This window comes from Aquarana catesbeiana, linkage group LG05 (assembly GCF_042186555.1).
Source record: "Aquarana catesbeiana isolate 2022-GZ linkage group LG05, ASM4218655v1, whole genome shotgun sequence".
Classification (NCBI taxonomy): domain Eukaryota; kingdom Metazoa; phylum Chordata; class Amphibia; order Anura; family Ranidae; genus Aquarana; species Aquarana catesbeiana.
Genome location: NC_133328.1, coordinates 73,467,888 through 73,490,005, shown reverse-complemented (window position 1 = coordinate 73,490,005; position 22,118 = coordinate 73,467,888). Strand labels below are relative to the sequence as shown.

Genomic DNA, 22,118 nt, shown 5'->3' with positions numbered 1-22,118 from the left:
AACAACGATCTGTCTCCTCACCTAGTAACTCCGTATCCCCATACAGTTAGAAAGCACTGAGGGAACACGCATTTAACCCCTTGATCGCCCCCTAGTGTTAACCCCTTCTCTGCCAGAGAAATTCACACAGTTATCAGTGCATTTTTATAGCACTGATCGCTGTATAAATGTCAATGGTCCCAAAAATGTGTCAAAAGTGTCCGATCTGTCCTCCGAAATGTCACAATACCGCTAAAAATCGCAGATCACTGCCATTACTATACTAAAAATGCCATATATCTTTTCCATAGTTTGTAGACGCTATAACTTTTGCGCAAACCATTCAATATACACCTTTTTTTTTTTTTTTTTTTTTTTACCAAAAATATGTAGAAGAATACATATCGGCCTAAACTGATGAAGACTTTTTTTTTTTTTTTTTTTTTAAATTGGGGGGTATTTATTACAGCAAAAAGTAAAAAAAACTTTTTTTTTCTTTTTTTTTTTTTTTTTTCCCAAAGGTGTCGCTCTTCTTTTTTTTTGGTTAAAAATTAAAAATAAAAAACCGCAGAGGTGATCAAATACCACCAAAAGAAAGCTCTATTTGTGGGGAAACTAAATTTAGTTTGGGTACCGCATTGCATGACCGCGCAATTGTCAGTTAAAGCGACGCAGTGCCAAATTGTAAAAAGTGCTCTGGTCAGGAAGGGGATAAAATCTTCCGCGGCTGAAGTGGTTAAAACTGCAAGGTACATGGTGATTCCATAATATTTTCCTCAGAATTGAGTGATTTTCTTTTTTTTTTTTTTTTTTTTTTTTTTCCTCTGCTTGATCTGCAAAAACAGTTGCAATTGACTACAGTTTTCTTCTTTTATTTAAATTTTTTTTAAGGCCCCTTTCACACATGCGGACCGTATGTCCGTATTTCATCCATCCGTTTTCGGATGAAATACGGACATACATGCATCCCTATGGGATAGCGGGTGTCAGCGGATGTACATCCGCTAACACCCGATGTCGTCCGCCTCCGCTCTCGTCCGATTCTGCGGACGGAAGAAAATCCTATTTTTCTATCCGTCTGCAGAGCGGATCGGATGAACACGGACAGACGGTCCGTGTTCCTCCGATCCCCCATAGGGGAGAGCGGAGATCTGACAGGGCGGTCCCTGCACAGTGTGCGGGTCCCGCCCTGTCATCTGCCTGCTCAGCTGGGGAAAGCGGAGCGATCCCCGCTGAGCAGCGGATAAACACGGGGCGGATCAACACGGATCCGTCCCGTGTGAAAGGGGCCTAAGTGTTTCTTAAATCCAGAAGGTTGGAATGTTAAGAATGTTAAATGAAAATATATTTGAGGCATTTCGGTGATTCACTTTTTTTTTTTTTTTCTACACAATTAAACAATTATATGAACATTTTCCAAGAGTGGTGATTCCATACTTTTTTTGCTGGGGGTTGTAGATTTCTTCTTTCATGGTAATCCTAGCATGCATTGGTCGGTGCATTTAAGAAGAATTGTCAGGCTAGAAATGGAACTGTCATTGCTGACTTCTATTTAGGGTATAGCAACTGGTTTACTTTAACCACTTGCCGACCGCAGCACTCTGATATACGTCGGCACAATGGCAGCGGTGGGCAAATAGGCGTACCTGTACGTCCCCTTTAATTGGCGGGGCTAGTGGGCACGTGCCCGCCGTGTACAGCGCGACCATGGGTCCCGCAGACTCTATCTGCGCCGGTGTCCCGCGATCGTGTCACGGAGAGGCAGAACGGGGAGATGCCTATGTAAAGAAGGCGTTTCCCTCTTCTGCCTAGTGACATGACAGCTACTGCTCTCTGTCATTGGGAGCAGTAATCGCTGTCATGTCCTCGGTAGCCCCCCCCCCCCACAGTAAGAATCACTCCCTAGGTCGCACTTAACCCCTTGATCGCTCCCTAATGTTTAACCCCTTCCCTGTCAGTGTCATTTACACAGTAATCAATGCATTTTTATAGCCCTGATTGCTGTATAAATGACAATGGTCCCAAAACAGTGTCAAAAGTGTCCGCCATAATGTCGCAGTCACGATAAAAATCGCAGATCGCCACCATTACTAATAAAACAATAAAATAATAAAAATGCCATAAATCTATCCCCTATCTTGTAGACGTTATAACTTTTGTGCAAACCAATCAATATACGCTTATTGCGATTTTTATTGTTTTTTTTTTTTTTTACCAAAAATATGTAGAATACATATCGGCCTAAAGTGAGGAAAAAATTTGTTGTTTTTTTTTTGGGGGGGGGGGGGATATTTCTATTTCCAAAATATTGCTTTTTTTTTGCCAAATTGTCGCTCCTTTTTTTTGTTTATAGCGCACAAAATAAAAACCACAGAGGTGTTCAAATACCACCAAAAGAAAGCTCTATTTGTGGGAAAAAAAGGACGTCAATTTTGTTTTGGTGTAATGTCGCACGACCGCGCAATTGTCAGTTAAAGTGACGCGTTGCCGAATCGCAAAAAGTGCTCTGCTCAGGAAATGGGTAAAATCTTCTGGGGCTGAAGCGGTTAATATGGCCCCCTTCTGCATCAGTATGTAGTCTTTATTCTTTTCCAGTGCTCTGTTCAGCTACAGGGAGCAAAAAGAATACCAGGTCCCTCAGATATGGGGGAGCTTGTGAATCGCTCACCTTCCTCCCATGTGACCGTGCTGGTGGTTGGCTGCACAGGCACCAACACTTCTATGGGGACAGAGAGTATCCTCAACTTTTTGTATGTTTAAAAAAAAACCCTTATGCCCCATACACACGAGCGGACTTTCCTGTCAGAAAAATCTTGGATGGTTTTTCCGATGGAATTCCGTTCAAGTTTGCCTTGCATACACACGGTCACACAAAAGTTCTCTGAACTTTCGACCGTCAAGAACGCGGTGACGTACAACACTACAACAAGCCGAGAAAATGAAGTTCAATGCTTCCGAGCATGCGTAGGAATTTTGCACGTCGGAATTGGTACAGGCGATCGGAAATTTTTCCGACCGAAAAATGGAGAACTTGCTCTCAGTCTTTTGCTGGCAGGAATTCCGCCAGTAAAAGTCCAATGGAGCATACACACGGTCGGAATTTCCGACCAAATGCTCACATCGGACTTTTGCTGGCGGAATTTCGGATCGTGTGTATGGGGCATAACAGAGGGCTGCTTCTTCTTCTGCTTCCTGTGGATGAACAGAGCGGTGGAGGAGGAAAAAAGCATTGCAGCTTTTGGCTGGCATTAAAGTGAACACATTACTTTCAACTGCAACTCCAAAACAGGCATCACGATCTTTGTTGTATTTCTTTCAAATCTGGTAATAGTATGTAGCCAGTGGAGTCAGAATTTCACACATGTATACGAAACAAATGGAGTTGCGCACCAAATAGCTCTCTACAGTTTTATGTCTAATAATGTTCTTGCATTTTATCCAGTGCCACCTTATTATGGCATAAGTTTAATCCCAAATCTGTGATTTTCATATATCTATAAATAAACCTGAAATGCAGGCAGATATAAAAGACACAAATCAAGGCTTCCTTGTATTCATTAATACATCCTGAAATGTGTTTTCTTTTATTACAAGTGATAAAAGTTCCTGAATATGACTTGGTATCAGCCCATTGCGGTCCTTATACAGCAGAGTTGAGACTGGGAGGAGAGGGAAGCCACACAAGGAGTCAATCAGTTGGTGCATTTTAAGGCTAAGCTATGCTGTCTGTGTCTATGGATGCAGGCAGTGTGGCTTGGGATCAAGCCTGCAGGTGTGCCACTGTAATAAGTGGCTTCCTATGGTGGCACACCAAGAAGAGGAGGAGCCGGGAGCACCGGCGAGGGACCCCGGAAGAGCAGGATCAGGGCCGCTCTGTGCAATTAGCAGCTAAGTATAACATGTTTGTTGTTAAAACAAAAAATATAGACTTTGCTTTAAACTTCTGCACTAATTAAAAAATGAATGTAAAAAAAGTCCTCTTGCTTAAAGCGATATTAAGCCTTGCAATGCTTCATGGGACTTGTAGTTTTGCAACGGCTGGAGGGCCGCCAGTTTGAGACCCCTGCTTTAAATCCTTGTTCACATGGGCGAACTATAGCGTGTGTTCATGCGAGGGCCATGTTTGCCCGCACAGGTGTTCCATGAATCCTATTCATGTCAATTGGGATGCATCAGCTTCACGGAAACGGCAGCTGCATCCCACTTTGACAGCAAGCAATGTGCGTTTGGGGCCATGCACTCACACACCCCCTTGGCTGTCGATTCGGGAGCAGCGGCTTTGTCCGTGCAGCCCCAGTCCCAGTTGACGTGAATGGGACTGCCTGCACAGGGATTCATGGAACTCCTATGTGGGCAAACCTGGCCTTCGCATGGGCATACCTTTTTTATAGTACACGCCTGTGAACAAGGCCTAACTGGGAAATGTCCCTGCTGGAACTTGTCTCCTCACCGACATCTTGTCTTTCTCCCAGTAATGTAACATTCAGCAGATGACATTCTGCAAGAAGTGAGATTCCTTTGGGATGTTTCAGGCTTTTGGACAGTTTTTAGCTGTAAAGGCCAACGTTTGACTGACCCAGCCAACATTTAATTATTTATTGTTTAAACTGGAAAAAAAAACTGTTCTATAGGTCATACACACCAATATACACCAGTTCAGCTTGTTTGTTAGTGTATCTAAATCTGCCAGTACATCTAACCCTTGCCTCCTCTTAGATTTAGGCTGGCCATACATGATACAATCTTCTTGTGTAATTTTAGATTTACCGAAACCATATAATATGAGATCAAACCTAAACACTTTCAATCTGTGCCATCAGACAGGCCCTTGCACTACATAGTTGAAGGTAAATCTAAAGGAAATTGAATAACAAAATTTGTATAGCCAGCTTGGGCCCCTTTCACACTTGTAAGACCTGAAAGTCGTACGACTTTGACGCGCCTTGAAGCAATGCCTCTGTAATCTTGAGGTCTATGGACCTCAAGTCACATTAAAGTCGAACCAAAGGTGCACAGATATGAATGGTACTCATTGGAAATCATGGGGTACAACTTTTAATGCGACTTTGCAGTCCCAAGTTGCACAAGTATGAAAGGGGCCTTAAAGTGATATTAAAATCTTGCTTAAAAATAACAAACATGTCATACTTGCCTGTAGTGTAGTGGCTTCGCACAGAGCAGCCCCGATCCTGTTCTTCTCGGGTCCCTCTTTGCTGCACCTGGCCCCTCCCCCTTGCCAAGTACCCCCACAGCAGGCAGCTTGCTATGGGGGTACTTGCCTCCTTTTCTCTCCTCATTGGCTCACTGATTTTGATTGACAGCAATGGGAACCAATGGCGCCCGCTGCTGTCTCAGCCAATCGGGAGAGAAAGGACAGCCGAGGCACTCGTGCAACATCGCTGGATTGAGATGGGGCTCAGGTAAGTATTAGGCTGCTGCACACAGAAGGTTTTTTTTTTATCTTAAAGTGATACTAAAGTCTTTGTGATTAAAAAAAAAAAAGCGTTATACTTGACCCCTCTGTGTAGGTTTTTGAACAGAGCAGCCTGGATCCTCCTCTTCTCGGGTCCCTCTTCCCTGCTCCTGTCCCCTCCCTCCTGTCGAGTGCCCCCATAGCTTGCTATGGGGGCAACCAAGCCGAGTCACCGCTCTGTGTGTCCATTCAGACACAGCCCCGGCCCCACCACCACCGCCTTTCTCTCTTCTGATTGGCTAATTGACTCTGACAGCCAATGGCGCCGCTGCTGTCTCTCAGCTAACCAGGAGGAGTGTCCCGGATGGCTAAGACACTCGTGGACATTGCTGGAGAGAGATGGGGCTCAGGTAAGGAATTGGGGGGGGGGGGGGTTAGGGAGGCTGCTACACACAGAAGGTTTTTTTCTTAATGCGTAGAATACATTAAGATAAAAAAAACTTCCGCCTTTACAACTCCTTCTTTTTAATGCATAGAATGCATTCAAAGAGACGTATGTGTTTTCTTTTTATTTAGGAATCTTACTTACCTAAGTGGATGCAGCATTGGTCCGATGCTGCATCTGTCTCCCGCTGGCTCTAAGACTGAGAACTGAGCGATCGAACACTACCGATTGATTGATTGCTTCTCCCAGCTCCCCAAGCAGAGTGCTGCTGACTGTCAGTCACCGGCTCTCTGCTCTGCCTCCTCCTCGCTTGCTGGAACACTGGGCTGTGGAGGGGTCGGGAGCGGCCAGATCAGGCTCTCTGACACTTGCTGAGAGGCTGAGCCAAATGCCAGTCCAGACATGTGGGCGCATCCTGACCATATGGTTGCGATCCTTCCCGAGCCTGGGCGGGCTCTGTGATGTCAGCTGACAGCGGGTCTACGGATCTACAGGAGAAGTACAGCCAAACAAGCTTTGGCAGTACTTCTCCTTTAAGTTAAAAAACCTTCTGCCTTTAGAACCACTTTAACAATGCTTCATCCAGAATGGGGACAGAGTGTTACTGTAAAGATCAGCAAGTGAAAACAGAGGAGAAAAAGCCTAAAAAAAGAACACTATTGCAGCCACCACATCCAATTATTGCTAAGCTTGAATATAAAATGTTTGGTTTTGTTTTTTTATACAGCCTTAAAGCTGTGTGATATATACTGAGAAACACACCAGTAGAACATTTTTGTAACGGTCGGGCTTTGCACACTTCAGCACTCTGCTCAGATGGACTCCGATTACACAATGAGGCAACATTGACTCACTTTCAGCAATTTCCATTTTAGCTAGAGGATCATTTATCCTCTGAGCATTTTCTTGCAATTTTGTTGCGTTCCCCAGCAGTCAAAATCCTTTGATTGTTTTAAATCGCAGAGCGTTCCATTGAGGTGCGTTAGAAAACATTCTGCTTGCTGCAGTTTTAAGGAGCTGACCTGTGGTTTTCCTATTGAAGGCATGTGAATGGAGCACTTCACAACTCCTATAAGAATACAACAAAATGTATGCAGTGTAATCCTGCACTGGAGTGTATGTTTCTGGTCTGATTGAAGCTAAAATGAAAGATTATCATTTTGGGAAGCATTTCAGTAGGCCAGCTGTGCAGGGAAAACCAACAGGTCAGTTTCTATGGCTTCTATCACAGTTATTGGGATTGGGGCTGACCGTTTTGTGGCTTGCTCACACCATGTAAGTTAAAGGAGAAGTATGGCCAACTCTTTTGTGGCCCTATTCCTCCTATAGATCCCGGGAGTGCAGTTCTTTATGCATTCCTGTAACCTGTTTTCAGCTGACAGCGGGCTAAAACCTGCTGATGTTACTTACCTGTTCCATGCTGGAAAAAGATCCTGACTTTACATTCGGGATCCACACAAATGCCTGGACAGGCAGCTGGCTCAGCTTCTCAGCTGCACCTCGGGGAGACTCCCTTAACCAGCCCAGCGCTCCAGTCAGCTCTGGAGGAGCAGAGTCAGTGACTGACAGATCTGAGCGATCAGCGGTGTTTGATCTCTCAGTGCAGAGGCACTTATTTATACCCCATACAACTCTTTTAAGCTGTGCTCATATGCACAAATCAACACAGGGGCATATAGAAAATATTTTTTATGTGCTCTGTTGACACCATCCATGTGTTGTGGGGTGAATAGCACAAAAAAACATGTATGATTGTATGTATGTATGTATTTTTATGCAGCACAATTTGCTACACCACGTCACCGCAACACGCTGTGGTGCATAGAGTTAAATGAAGTGTCAACACATCGCACCATTCCTGTACAACACACGTCAGTGTTTACGCGCTTTAGTGTGTAGGCTGGTGTGATTGAGTCCTTGTAATTTCTCCATTGCTTTGTCTGTTTCTAATCTGGGCAGATGCAATTCATGAGTGTACTGTGAAGGAAGTGAGAAGCCATGGCCTTTGTAGCCAGTGTGATTCTACGTGTCTTTTTTTTTTTTTTTTTTTTTTTTATACATAAGGCTTTTTGCTTCCTTTGGTCAAAACCAGTTTTGGGCTACAAAAGCATGTCCATTTAAAAATGGCATTTTCCCGAGCCTGCCATTTTGCTAGTGTTTTATGGTAAAAGAAATATTCAACTTAACCAGCAAAGGTCTAGCGTCATTTTCACACATCAAGCCCGTTAATTCGACAATAACTTTGTCAGTATCTAGTATCATATTCAACTGGACTTGTTCTGTAATATTTTAAGTTTGTAAAGGTTAAAAATTAAAAAAAAAAAAAAGTTATACTTGCCTGCTCTGTGCAATGGTTTTGCACAGAGCAGCCCCAATCTTCCTCTTCTCATGTCCCCCACTGCCCTCCTGGCCCCTCGTCCCTGCTGAGTGCCCCCAGAGCACACTGCTTGCCATGGGAGTACTCATGGGTTCTCGCTCCCGAGCCACCTCTGTGTTTCCAAGAGAGACACATAGATGACTAGACCAGAGCAACTCCAAAACCGTAGCTTATATGGGATGTTGCTGGTCTGAAGTAATCAGGACCTACCAAAAGTGGTCCAAGGAAGGAAGACCTGCAAACCAGCAGCAGGATCAAGGGTGGCTAAGGCTTATTGATGCATGTGGGGTGCAAAGGTTTGCTTGTGTCTTCTGATCCAATAGAAGAGCTACTGTGTCTCAAAGTTCTGAAAAGGGTAATGCTGGTTCCTAAAGAAAGGTGTCCAAAAACACAGTGCATTGCGGTTTGTTGCATATAGGGCTGCCTAGCTCCTTCAGTGGGCACATGAGTATCAGAACTGGACCACGGAGCAATGGAAGAAGGTGGCTGGTCTGATGATTTTGAGAATGGCTTGAGGAACACATAAATGAGTTTGAGGTTTTGACTTGGCCTCCAAATCCAATTGAGCATCCTCGCAACTCACGGTTACTGAAGTTCAGGAAGAGTAACCGTTCATTGAGAACTACAAACCATCTGCTGCAGTGGAAGACGGGACTTGTAGTTCTTTCATTCACAGATCTGTGTGCTGTTTTTAAATTGGGACAGCGGGTGCTGGGAAAAGATACCCTGCCTGCTGTCACAGTTGGGGATTGGGGGGCAAGTGGGGCTGCTGCATTAGTAAAATGTTACACCCTAAATACAGATGTAACATGTTACTATAGGTGAACTTATCCTTGCAAAAAAAAAACTGCTACTGACGGCTTGGTGTGTAGACCTAATGTTACGGCTGATTGGTGTATAGCTATGCAGGTAGCACCGACACCCTGATCATTTCTCTGTGGAAAGGCAGATATTGTTGTCCAACAGGATGGAAGGTGTAAAAGTTGTGGAACCACCCTGTTATTGTTATATAATCCCATTCTTGGTGTTAGGATTGCTTCATAGCTATTAATCCTTCTTCGATATACATGGCTGAAGGTGTGAATTGCTGTGTAAACACTGGGTTAGAGAGGTTCTAATGGTATTATATGTGAAAGACGGATGGGGGTTTATTTACTAAAGCTGGAGAGTGAAAAATCGGGCTCGCTTCTGCATAGAAACCAATAAGCTTCCAGGTTTTAGTGCCAAAGCTTAATTAAGAATGCTGATGTTAGGCTGGGCGTAGACTGCTAATTTCTTTCCTGCAACCATGGGTTGCAGGAAAAAATTTTGCATCAACACAGACAGTGTTGACAGGAGAATCCCTCCTGCCGAGCAATTGTCTTCTCCTGGGGTGAGGGGGAAGCCACCCCCTGCCGGGAGAAGACCGTGATTATTGCTAGAGGCTATAAAAGCTGCTAGTGATCTTCGCAAGAGAATCCTGCAGGCTGGTTGTAACCAAGTAGATCAATCAATTAACTTGGTACATTTAGCCTGCCCATTAACGGTTCAAATTGAATCAACTCGAGCCGTGTATGGCCGGCCTGAGAAGCTGATTGATTTCTATGCACACATGAGCCTGACTTTGCACTCTCCAGCTTTAATAAATACCGGTATACCCCATCAAAGGCTCTTGTGAACTAGTTGTCCTCCTTGTCCAAAATGTGGACCTCACTGTGCTGAAAGTATTGTCTCTTTTCCTTAACATGTAGGAAAACTGCTGAGTCTTTTTTTTAGAGCTAGCTTCATCCCCAATGTATAGATCTTTGCATTCCGCACTGTATGTAACTATAAGTTACTTCACATGTGTTGGATATTTTGGATATACAAGCTTCTTTCTCCATATATTGCTAGGCTTGAAAGAAACAGGAATGCAATGTTTTCTTATACTCTGCTACATATGGGATGACTATATTACTCCATGTGTTCTGCTTCTGCCATCTGTTCAAAGGTCTTCTGTTTTTGCTTGACCTTGTGGATGTTTTAACCCTTTCATGACTAAGCCTATTTTTGAAATTTGGTGTTTACAAGTTAAAATCCGTATTTTTTGCTAGAAAATTACTTAGAGTTCCCAAACATTATATATATTTTTTTAGCAGAGAATCTAGAGAATAAAATGGCGATTGTTGCAATATTTTTTATCACACGGTATTTGTGCAGCGGTGTTTTAAACGCAAATTTTTGGAAAAGGGACACTTTCATGAATTTTAAAAAATCCAAACAGTAAAGTTACCCCAATTTTTTTGTATAATGTGAAAGATGATGTTACGCCGAATAAATAGATACCAAACATGTCACCCTTTATAATTGCACGCACTCGTGGAATGGCGACAAACTACGGTACCTATGAATTTCCATAGGCGACGCTTTAAAATTTTTTTACGGTTACCAGGTTTGTGTTACAGAGGAGGTCTAGGGCTAGAATTATTGCTCTCGCTCTGACGATCGCGGCGATACCTCACATGTGTGGTTTGAACACCGTTTACATATGCGGGCGCGACTTCCGTATGCGTTTTCTTCGCTGCGCGAGCTCGCGGGGACAGGGGCACTTTAAAAAAAAAAATTTTTTTTTTTTTTTAATTTATTTTATTTATTTTTTTACTTTTATAAATTGTGTTTTAAAAATTTTTTTTTTTTTTACTTTTATTGCTGTCACAAGGAATGTAAACATCCCTTGTGACAGTAATAGGTGGTGACAGGTACTCTTTATGGAGGGATGGGGGGTCTAAAAGACCCCCCATCCCTCCTTTACACTTCAAAGTATTCAGATCGCCGAAAACGGCGATTCTGAATACTGTGTACTTTTTTAAATTCGGCGCCATTGGCAGCCGAGTAAACGTGAAGTGACGTCATGACGTCGCTTCCGCGTTTACAACAAGAAGGCTGGAACGAAGCCGCTCACAGCTTCGTTCCAGCCGCCGAAGGTACCCGATTGGACACCGGGCCTCCCGATCACAGCGGCGGGAGGGGGGGGGATGTCCTATCCCGCTCCTCCGGTATAACAACCGAGCGGCTTTTAGCCGCATCGGTTGTTATACACGGGTAGCCGATCGCCCGCTGTAAACAACGGTACCGGGATGATGCCTGCAGCTGCGGGCATCATCCCGGTATAACCCTGGAAAGCTGAGTACTCATATCTGCGTACGGTCGGCGGGAAGGGGTTAAGGAAAGTCCTGACTGAGCCACAAGATGTAGAAATAATTTTATCCAAATTTTTTACATTTATTATGAAACGTAAGGTACTTGAGGAATAATATAATGGTGTGCCTCCATAAGAAGCAGCTTCCTATGGTGGCACACCATGAAGAGGAAGGCCCTAGAGTGCTAGCAGTGGTCCCCTGAAGAAGAGGTTCAGGGCCACTCTGAGCAATACCATTGCATAGAGCAGGTAAGAATACCATGTTTGCTGTTATAGAGAAAAACCTTGTAAGCTCTAAAACCGCTTTAACCACTTCAAGTTCGGACATTTTCACCCCCTTCCAGTCCAGGCTAGTTTTCAGCCCTGTTGCACTTTAAATGACAATTGCGCTGTCATGCAACACTGTACCCATGTGAAATTTTTTACAATTTTTTTTTTCATACAAATAGCTTTCTTTTGGTGGTATTTGATCTCCACTGGGCTTTTTATTTTTTGCTATATAAATGGAAAAAAGACCGAAAATTATGAAAATACTTTTTTTTTTTGCTGAGTTGTTATTATAAAACTTTGCAAATGCATAATCCTTCTTCATAAATTTAGGCCAAAATGTATTCTGCTACATTTCTGGGTAAAAATAACCCACAAAAGTGTATATTATTTAGTCTGTGTGAAAGTTTATAGAGTCTACAAACTAGGGAATATGTATCTGAAAACTGATCAGTTGAGCTCCTAAAATGTTGGACGTTGGTAGGGGCGGTGATCGGGACGTTGGTAGGGGCGGTGATTTTTTTTTTTTTTTTTTTACAGGACTGCGACATTGCGGGGGACAGATCGAACACTTTTGACACTTTTTTTGGGACCATTGATATTTATACAGAGATCAGTGCTCTAAAAATGCACTGATTACTGTGTAAATGTCACTGACAGGGAAGGGGTTAACACTAGGGGGGTGATCAAGGGGTTAAATGTGTTCCCTGGGAGGTGTTTCTAACTGGGGGGGCGGATGGGACTGACTGGAGTAGGAGAGAGATCACTGTTCCTAATCGCTAGGAAAAGCAGAGCTCTCTCTCCTCCCCTGTCAGAACGGGGATCTGTCTGTTTTTACATTGACAGATCCTTGTTCTGGCTCTTTTTCCCACGATCGCAGGTGGCCAGCGGACATCGCAGCCGCCGGCCGAGCGCTTAAGGACCCCCGCCGTGCAGTATGACAGCGGCTGGTCGGCAAGTGGTTAAAGAGGAACTGCAGTCTGCTCACATAATTTGTAATAAAAACATCTTTGCCATTCTGAAGCTTCCCTCCAATCACTTTGCATATTATTTTATATATAACGTGATTCTGTACTTACCAAGTACGCTGCAGAAATCCCCCTCCACTAAGTCTGGCTGCAGTCCTTTTAACTGTGGGCAGCTGAAGCTGCTGCCTGTTCACTGGATTTACACAGGCACACCTCCAGCTCTGCAGCCCTGCAGCTCTCATTGGCCCTCTTATGACTCATACCCCCTCCCTTACTAGCAAACTCTCACCAGAGTGAGAGAGAGAGCTGTTCATGATGTCATAAGCCTAGGCTTTTTACCAGACAAACAGGAAGTGGGTTGTAGAAGGTATTTCATGGCAGAAAAAAAATGTTTTACTATCCAAAGTTAAAAAAGCAAGGGCAGAAGATTTAATAGATAGAAAGTTGAGAAAATGACTGAAGGTCCGCTTTAAATATGGTGGACTGTCTACAGAAAGGGGTCATTTGGGGGCTATTTTTACTGACCTGGTATTTTAGGGTCTTTAGTACATCAGGATTGATTTGCATTTCAAATATATAAACCGCAGTTTGTAGATTCTGTAACATTCCTGCAGACTAAATAATATACACTGATCTGAGTTTTTACCAAAGTAAAATAAATTTGCAAAATTTTATAATAGAAACAAAGAAAATGCTTTTTGTTTTTTTATGTAAAAAAACCCAGTTGTGATTAAATACCACCAAAAGAAAGCTCTATATGTCTAAAACATTTTTTATTTGCATATGATGTTGCATGAATTAGTAATTGTCATTTTAAAGTTTGACAGCACTGAAAGGGAAAATTAAAATGGCTTGGGCAGGAAGGGGTGAAAGTGTCTGGTAATGAGGTGGTTAAGTGCTCCCTGTTGGAGATATTATTCACACTTTCTGTCTCGGGGACACAACAGGAAGTAAGAGCCCTTTCACACTGGGGCGGTTTGCAGGCGCTATTGCGCTAATAATAGCGCCTGCAAACCGACCTGAAAGTGCTGCTACTTTCATTCCAGTGTGAAAGCCCCGAGGGCTTTCACACTGGAGCGATGCGCTGGCAGGACGGTAAAAAAAGTCCTGCCAGCAGCATCTTCGGAGCGGTGAAGGAGCGGTGTGTATACCGCTCCTTTACCGCTCCTGCCCATTGAAATCAGTGGGACGATGCGGCTATACCGCCGGCAAAGCGCCTCTGCAGAGGCGCTTTGCAGTGGTATTTAACCCTTTCTCGGCCGCTAGCGGGGGGTAAAACCGACCTGCTAGAGGCCGCATACCGACGGTAAAACGCCGCTAATAATAGCGGCGTTTTACCGCCGATGCCGCCCCCGCCCCAGTGTGAAAGGGCTCTTAAGGGAAATCTCAGAGAGACAGGTATAGATTGAAATAAGAAGCTGATAGGGGGTGTTACAACCTTCTAACTTGCAATCTCTTTAGTTAGCCAATAAATTTTATTCCCATAAATCCAAACTTCTACTTTTGACCGTGGCTAACACAGTACAACACATGGCTTGTGCTCTCTTTAATATAATTTATACATTTTTTTTACTTTTTCTTTTTTTAAAGTTGGGATTTTACAGATTGGAATTTAGGAATATATAGGTATTGCATTACTTTCTCGCAGACATCGTATAAGAATAGTAAAATGTTGGTAATATTTACACCACCATCTGATAAAATGATGTGGCCTTCCGTCTTTCATTCACAACTCTTACTTCTTACATACATGGCTTGCCTGTCTGGTAATAGAGCTTCTATTTTTACTTGTAGTTGCTGCTGAAGTCTGGATGAAGGCCAGTAGCAGAACGTGTCCTGTTCATGGAGCACCAAAAGGAACAGTGCCATTCCTTGGGTGAACCTGTGTTCCCTAAACTTTCCTAAATTGAAGATCATTTTTTAAAGCCACCTTCCTGTCTGGATAGTCCAACACGTTGTACGTCTTGGGGGGGTCTAATATTGCTAATTGCTCCTTCCATTCCTGTCGATAGACGAGCTTGCTTTGTTGCTCACTATGGTTAGTGAGGCTGTCCACAAAGATCTACCAGTAGATAACAAAAGGAGGATAATGGGAACTATCTCACCATTCACACTTGTGTGACTTGCCATAAGACTTTGGACATCAACGTCACATGACATGCTGTACCCCATGTTTTTCCAATGATGACTATCATATTTGTGTGACTTTAAAGTCGTAGTGACTTCAAAGTAGTTTATGCACTACTTTGGTCTGACGTGCAACTTGAGGGCCATAAACTTCAAAGTTAGCCCTCAAAAGTTGCATGCAAGTCCTACCTGAATGTTTTCATATGACTTTGAAGTTGTACAAGTGTGAATGGAGCCTTAAAGTGTTACTAAAGCCACAACAGTAAAGTCGGTCTGTATATGCAGTAATGCATGCTTGTTATACCCACTGTGGAACCTAAGGGGTTAATCCCCTGCATTGTGTAAAAAGGCTGTTTGATCCTGTCTTCTCTGATCCTCTCCTTCTTCCGCTGTCCCCAAGCCATCTCCTAATAATACGGAGGCTAGGGGACAAGCTACACATACTCAGATTAGTGTGTATTGCTAGAGAGTTTTTTCTTTTCTTGGGAGAGTGCATGTGATCAGCACTGTCCAGACAGAGGGTCAGAGGTCCTGCAGCCCCATAAGACAATCGTAGGAGAATGAAAACTACTCCTACAAGCTTTAATCAGACACTGTATGACACGGTATTTAGCAGCTTATATTTACTAAAACTATTGCATTTCCATGTTTTGTGTACTGTGGGGGATCACATACAGGCAGTCCCCTAGTTACAAACATCCAACTTACAAACGACTCCTACTTGCAAACGGAAGGAGACAACAGGAAGTGAGAGGAAATCTACCCCTAGGAAGGGAAATTCTCTCCTGTAAGAGTTATTATGGGAAAAAGGAGTCTCCACTGATGCTTTATCACCAATCCTTGTTTCCCTAATAACCCAAAATTTTCAAAATCCAATTGTCATTGGGACAGATAGTGAGGTGAAATCTTCTGAACAGGGGCACAGACAGCAAAACAAATGTTACAGGGGCGTTAACCCTTCCCTATGCTATCCAAAAAGCTTAAAAATAGATTTTTTTGGCTGGCGCTACACTTAAAAAATGTACCTGTTCCAACTTACAAACAGATTCAACTTAAGAACAAACCTACAGTCCCTGTCTTGTAACCCAGGGACCGCCTGTAATGTGAATGCAGGATCCTGAGTTTTACGGGTCTTTGGGTGTTCCTGGAGCTCTCCAAACATTTGGACCCAGTAAAATTCTCAAGATCTGACCGTGGCATGCATTAGATGTGTACTGTGCAGAGCTTGCCTATAAGTGAAGAAATGTTTGTTTTAAGGAACTCCACCTAATACTATGAAAAGGAAAAACTCTGCTTTATTGATGCAACTGCAACTTTTCCTTGTTTGTGTGTACTGTAATCTGTTAGTCAACAAAAAGTATTGATGGTAGGCACAAAAATTAGTGAAGGTGGGAATCATAAGAGTTTGTCATATTTGTTGGTCTATCATTGAAGAAACTGACAGTTGGTATTTATAAAAAAAAAAAAAAAAAAAAAAATTCTCGCTGGTTTGGCACCCATATGTACGAGGGAATGAGGGCAGAAGAGCCAGTATAGTCAGATTTTTCACCCTACCTTCATTGCAGAGTAGTTTTAAACTAAAGCTGCATGAAGACTTGATTGAACATTCAGCCCAACACAAACCTGGAGAATTACGTCCCTGTTCAAGGCACAAGGTTGTCACTTCTTTTGTTCAGTATTCTAATGACTGCATGAAGTAGTAATTTATGCCTAGGTATGGCTGATAAACAGGACCTGTCCCAACCCTCCAACAGATCTCTTCCCAGGTTGTGTAGGAGGACTACCAGCAGTTGTTAATAGCATAATCCTGGGTGTTGGTGCGTTCAAAATAAATTAGTCGCCTTACTTTCTACCTGGCTGGAGATGGAGACGTTTTCATTTTTCTCAGCTGTGATCTTTTTTTTTTTTTTTTTTTTGTTAGGTTTTTTTCTCTTACGAATTTGAACACAACCCAGACATTCTTTCTGGCATTTCACTTAGACTAGAGCTACATGGTGAGCTACATTACAAAGAGCACTAGAAACTGACCTCTACCAGAAGCAATTAATAGCTGGAACCAGTAGCTCCATATGGAGTCAATTGAACAGGTAATATGTAGTATTATGTAGTTCCATTATTTCCTGTATACCCAAGCTGTGCTCACTCTAATAAATAGAATAAACGTGCTAAAAACTATAAAATAGTCAACGATGAAAACTATGATAACATTGTGCCAAATATATGAAGTAAATATTCTCTAGGGTGGCTGTTGTTGCAAAAGTCAACACCTTCAGAAATAACAGTATACAAATTCACAGCGGAAGAGAAAGGTGTGTCTAAGTGCAGTGGTTAAAAAATGTATTACAGGCACAATGGGTTTAAAAACACTTACAAGATGGTAAGAGGTCATAGGCATATAATGATTTTGGCCTCGTGCGGATCGCTGTAATCCTTTTTTTGTCTGGGGAAGAGAGAGAGAGAGAGAGAGGTCTGACGAAGAAGCCATGCATGCTCCGAAATGCGTTACATCCCACCACCTTCAGGGGATTACAGCGATCTGCTTGAGAACAAATTATTTTTTGCCAATGACCTCTTACTATCTTGTAAGTGTTTTTAATCCCATTGTGCCTGTAATAAATCTTTTAACCACTGCACTTAGAGGCGCCTTACTCTTTTCTTTATGACCCTCCAGAGCTGATTCTTTTCTACAAAGTGCTGCCTTTAGTGCCATCTCCCCACTGCTACCAAGGACCACACACCCAGCCTCACCAGAGTGCCCTCATCTCTCCCTCCTTTCCAAAAATTCACAGCGCTGCCCTTCCTTAAAATGGACCTTCTGTCATTTTTTCATCTTTCCATCTATTAAATCTTCTGCCCTTGTTTTAACTTTGGATAGTAAAACATTTTTTCTGCCAGTAAATACCTTATACAGCCCACTTCCTGTTTCTTGTCTGGTAATAAGCCTAGGCTCCTGAGAGTTTGTCAGGAAGGGAGGCGGGTGAGTCATGGGAGGGCCAATGAGAGCTGCAGGGCTGGAGGCGTTCCTCTGTGTAAATCCAAGAAGTGAACAGCAGCAGCTTCAGCTGCCCACAGTTAAATTGGTTGCAGCCAGACTCAGTGGAGGGAGATTTCTGCAGCATATTTGGCAAGTACAGAATCACAGTATATATGAAATATTATGCAAAGTGATTGGAGGGAAGCTTCAGAATGGCAGATGTTTTTATTACAAATTATGTGAGCAGACTGCAGTTCCTCTTTAATTAGGGGCGGCACAGTGGTGTAGTGGGTAGCACTCTCGCCTAGCAGTAAAAAGGGTCGCTGGTTCGAATCCCAACCACGACACTACCTGCCTGGCGTTTGTATGTCCTCCCTGTGCCTGCGTGGGTTTCCTCCGGGTACTTTGGTTTCCTCCCACACTCCAAAGACATGCTGGTAGGTTAATTGGCTTCTTTCCAAAATTGGCCCTAGTAAATGAATGTAAGTTGGGAACCTTGGATTGTGGGCTCCTTGATGGTAGGGACCGATGTGAGTGTGCGATGTATGTGTGAAGGGCTATGTAAATTGACAGTGCTATATGGGTACCTTAAATAAAAATAGGTACAATTGTAGACACGCACCCACACTCACTCAGGTTGAACTGGATGGACTGGTGTCTTTATTCAACCTTACTAACTATGTAACTATGTAACTATATGACTATAAAGTTCATGTGCATAAAAGTCTTATACAAGTGAAAATGAGTGTAATTTTTGTATAAAGAGCAAACATGCAGGAATTACAGTGCTGTGCTCCCCTCCTGTGTTTCCACACTCGCCAATGTCACCAGACTGAGGTCAGCTGACAGCAGACTGTAGCCCACTGTCGGCTGAATCTGGGTGACAGGGGTGCAGAACTAACTGTACTATGTGACCCAGAGGCAGTGCTGGTACCAGGTCTTCTAGAGCCCAGGGGGAGCATGCCAAGCTGATTCCCCCCCCCCCCTCCCCCATAGATGTATGAGCATTGTGTCAGCAAAAAATTAGGCACTAATCTGCATCCTTTATCCTCTAAGCATAAATTCTCCCTACTCCCAGAACAAATCTGCTTCCCCTGCTAAAATCCCCCTAGCACAAAAAGAAAATCACCCCTTCTAGCACAGATCCTGTACCCTTCAAATCCCTCAAATTTCCTCTAAGTGCCCCCCCCCCCCATTCATCCCTTCCTAGCACAATTCCCCTCCCTCCCTCTACCATATTACCTCTTCTAGCACAAATCTCCCCTCCCAACACAAATCCCCCTGAATCACTACTCCTAGAACCCCCCCCCCCCCCAAAAAAAATCACCCTTTCTAGCACAGATCCTCTACCCATCAAATCCCTCAATTTTCTCTCCTAGTACACCCCCATTCATCCCTCAATCCTCCTAAAGCTCCACTTCTACCCCCCCCCCCCCCATTTCCCCTCTTAGAACAATTCTTACCCCCTCCTGTCCTCCAAAATCCCCCTCCTAACACATAGCCTCTCCTCATGGTGCTATGCTCCCCCCCCCACCTCATGTGATACCGAAGTGCCCAGGGCAGCCGACCCTCCTGCCCACCCCTTGTCCTGGAGAGCTTTGGCCCTTTTTTTTTCTCCTTTACGCTAACCTTTAGGCTGACTTTCACACTAGACCCTCCCTTTTACAGTAGCCCTAAAACCTAAAAACCTAACTTGGCAAATTAACAATTAATCCTCACCCTAAATGTCATGTACTTGCTGATATTAACCATTTGAAATTCCCATTTGCCTCCTTAGAGCTGAAAGTAACGTCCTCCATCCATCGCTAAAACCTGCTTGTTCTGCACTGAAATTTTAGCACCAAGAGCAATTCCGTCCTGATTCTCCCTGGGTGCTCTAAGACCCCTTTCACAATGCAACACCCGTGCGTTAGCAGTAAAGCGCACCTCATTTTAACGGGGCTTTGCCGCTGTTTAAGTGTCTTTTTTTGGCTGCTAGTGGGGCACTTTTAACCCCCGCTAGCGGCGGAAAGAGTTAAAAATGCCTGTGTTGCGGTGCTTCCGAAGCGCTGCCCATTCATTGCAATGGACAGGGTGTTTTGGGAGTGTTTTGTATACAGCGCTCTCAAACCGCTCCAAAGATGCTGCTTGCAGGACTTTTTCTAATGTCCCGCAAGCACACCGCCCCAGTGTGAAAGCGCTCGGGCGGCATGAGAGGCAGTTTACAGGTGCTATTTCTAGAGCTAAAACACCTGAAAACTGCCTCGGTATGAAAGGAATCTAAATGAAGGTGCCTGCTATAGAACACGGGGATATTTTAATTTCATTAAATGACCATCTTGGTAGAGGTGGGGTTTTGATTTCTTGTGTCAAAGTCTCAGAGAGAACAGTGAGCAGCACAGTAGTGACATCACTAAATCTGCTGAGACTAGCGATCGGAGGCACCGGTGCCTGAGATCTCACCCTGCAAAAATACTGCTATGAGGCTGTATGGACAGGAGTGCCTAGGTGTACCTACATACCAGGAAGTGCACTGCTATATTTCAGGAGGAATTCAAGACAAATGGTAGATTTTTCAGGGTACTGCTTAGGCATAATTAAAATGTTACTAAACCAACAACAGTAAAATTAGACTGTATATGTAGTAAAGCATGCTTGGTATACTCACTGTGGAACCTAAGGGGTTAATCCTCCACATTTAAAAAAAGTGTTAAAGGCTGTTTGATCCTGTCTTCTCTGATCCTCACCACCTTCCACTGTCCCCAATCCATCTTGCTGATAGTACAAAGCATTGTGAGCACTCTGCACATGCTCAGTTTTGTGGGTATTGCTAGAGGGTTTTTTTTTTTTTTCTTGGGCGGGTGCATGTGATCAGCACAAGGCCAATCGGCACTGTCCAGACAGAGGGTCAGGGATCCTACAGCCTTATAGGACAATCAGAAGAGAATGAAAACTCCTCCTCCTACAAGTTTTAACCAGGCACTGTTAGAAGTCATAAGACTGCTATATGCTGCTGATGAGATAAGGAATTTAGCAGTTTATATTTACCAAAATAATTGCATTTCCATGTGGTGTACTGTGGGAGACCAGATATAGTGAATGCAGGATCCCAGGCATAAAACTTTTTAAAACTTCTAAATGTTTCATATGAACATACAAGTATTCACTCTGAGTTCAGTTGGCGGCATTATTTCTTCACAGTTTAGTTTAATCAATAAGGATTTCAGTAAAACGTGTATAATTACCATCCAGAGAAAGGAAGCCCTGCTTTATTTTTCAAATTCTATGTGCATAAAACAAAGTGCTATTGGCAAAAGGTGCTATTTTGACTTTGCTCTAATTATCTTTTTTAGCTCCTGTGATGTTTTTTTTTTGCATTAATTTTGATTCTATCCTAATTATTTTTACAGGTTTTAACATTGAAACCCCACCATGTCATTGAAGCCACGAGTTGTGGATTTTGATGAAACATGGAACAAACTTTTAACGACAATCAACGCCGTTGTCAAGCTGGATTATGTTGAAAGAGCAACGTGGAATGACAGATTCTCGTATCCTTTTTCATGATGTGGATTGGTACTATTCGATGTTGTGGTGTTTATCTGCTAGTCTGCTTTCAGCATTTTCAACCACTAGAAGGACTGAAAATATAACAATTTTTTAGGATTTTATCAATGACAACCAACTGGGTGTTTCTTTCAACATTGTGTTCTGGGTAGGAATGGAGGAAGCAGCGTGGGGAATACAGGGGTCATTTTCAGGCTCGTTTCCTGAACTGAATCTATTGCTTCTGGTGCCCTTGCATGCCCCGCTATTCATTGGAAGTCTATGGTAATTTGAAGAAGTACAGAAAAAAACAGTGGAGTGGTCATATCTTCTTTTAAAAGTAATGTGAAATTCCACCCAGCCCAGCATCATCTGTGATGCCGTATGGTCCAACTGGAATGTGCTTCAGCTCCTCCTAGCTTAGCTTTGGCTTTGAGGAGGGAAGGAGAGCTGTAAGAGTGCCTCTAATTCCTCCATAAAAACATCTTTGACACATTTTACTCATATCGATGTTACTAGTTTGGTGTAACTGACCGAATGGAGTTAATTGAAAGCAAGCTTGGTCTTCCACTTTAAAAATTCCTACTTTAGCAATTGGTTAACTGGTCATACATTGATTTTAGGCACTTCCTATGGTCGCCTAAGGTAACTAGCCACTTGACCTTATACCTAGGCATTTGGTCACATCATTTCAGAAGAAGGGGGATCAGAGTTCAGTCTGCGTCCCTGACTAATTATCTTCACCTGAAGATGCACCTTCCAGCCCCTTCAGTTGTGATCACACGACTAATTGCACAAACATTCAGCTATATCCATGTTTTTCAATTCCAGTCCTCAAGGCGCACCAACAGGGCATGTTTTCAAGCTCCCCATTATTTTGCACTGG

General features: G+C 43.2%; 1 protein-coding gene across 2 annotated transcripts in view; it reads left to right on the top strand.

Annotated features, from left to right (window-relative positions):
• CUL2 (cullin 2) overlaps positions 1-22,118 on the top strand; it is a 163,237-nt gene that overhangs the window by 19,703 nt on the left and 121,416 nt on the right. For both annotated transcript variants that reach the window (XM_073629885.1, XM_073629884.1), the window contains exon 2: positions 21,097-21,237. In XM_073629885.1, coding sequence (XP_073485986.1) covers positions 21,119-21,237 — 119 coding nt within the window. In that variant the 5' untranslated portion in view covers positions 21,097-21,118. The remainder of the gene's footprint in view (positions 1-21,096; positions 21,238-22,118) is intronic.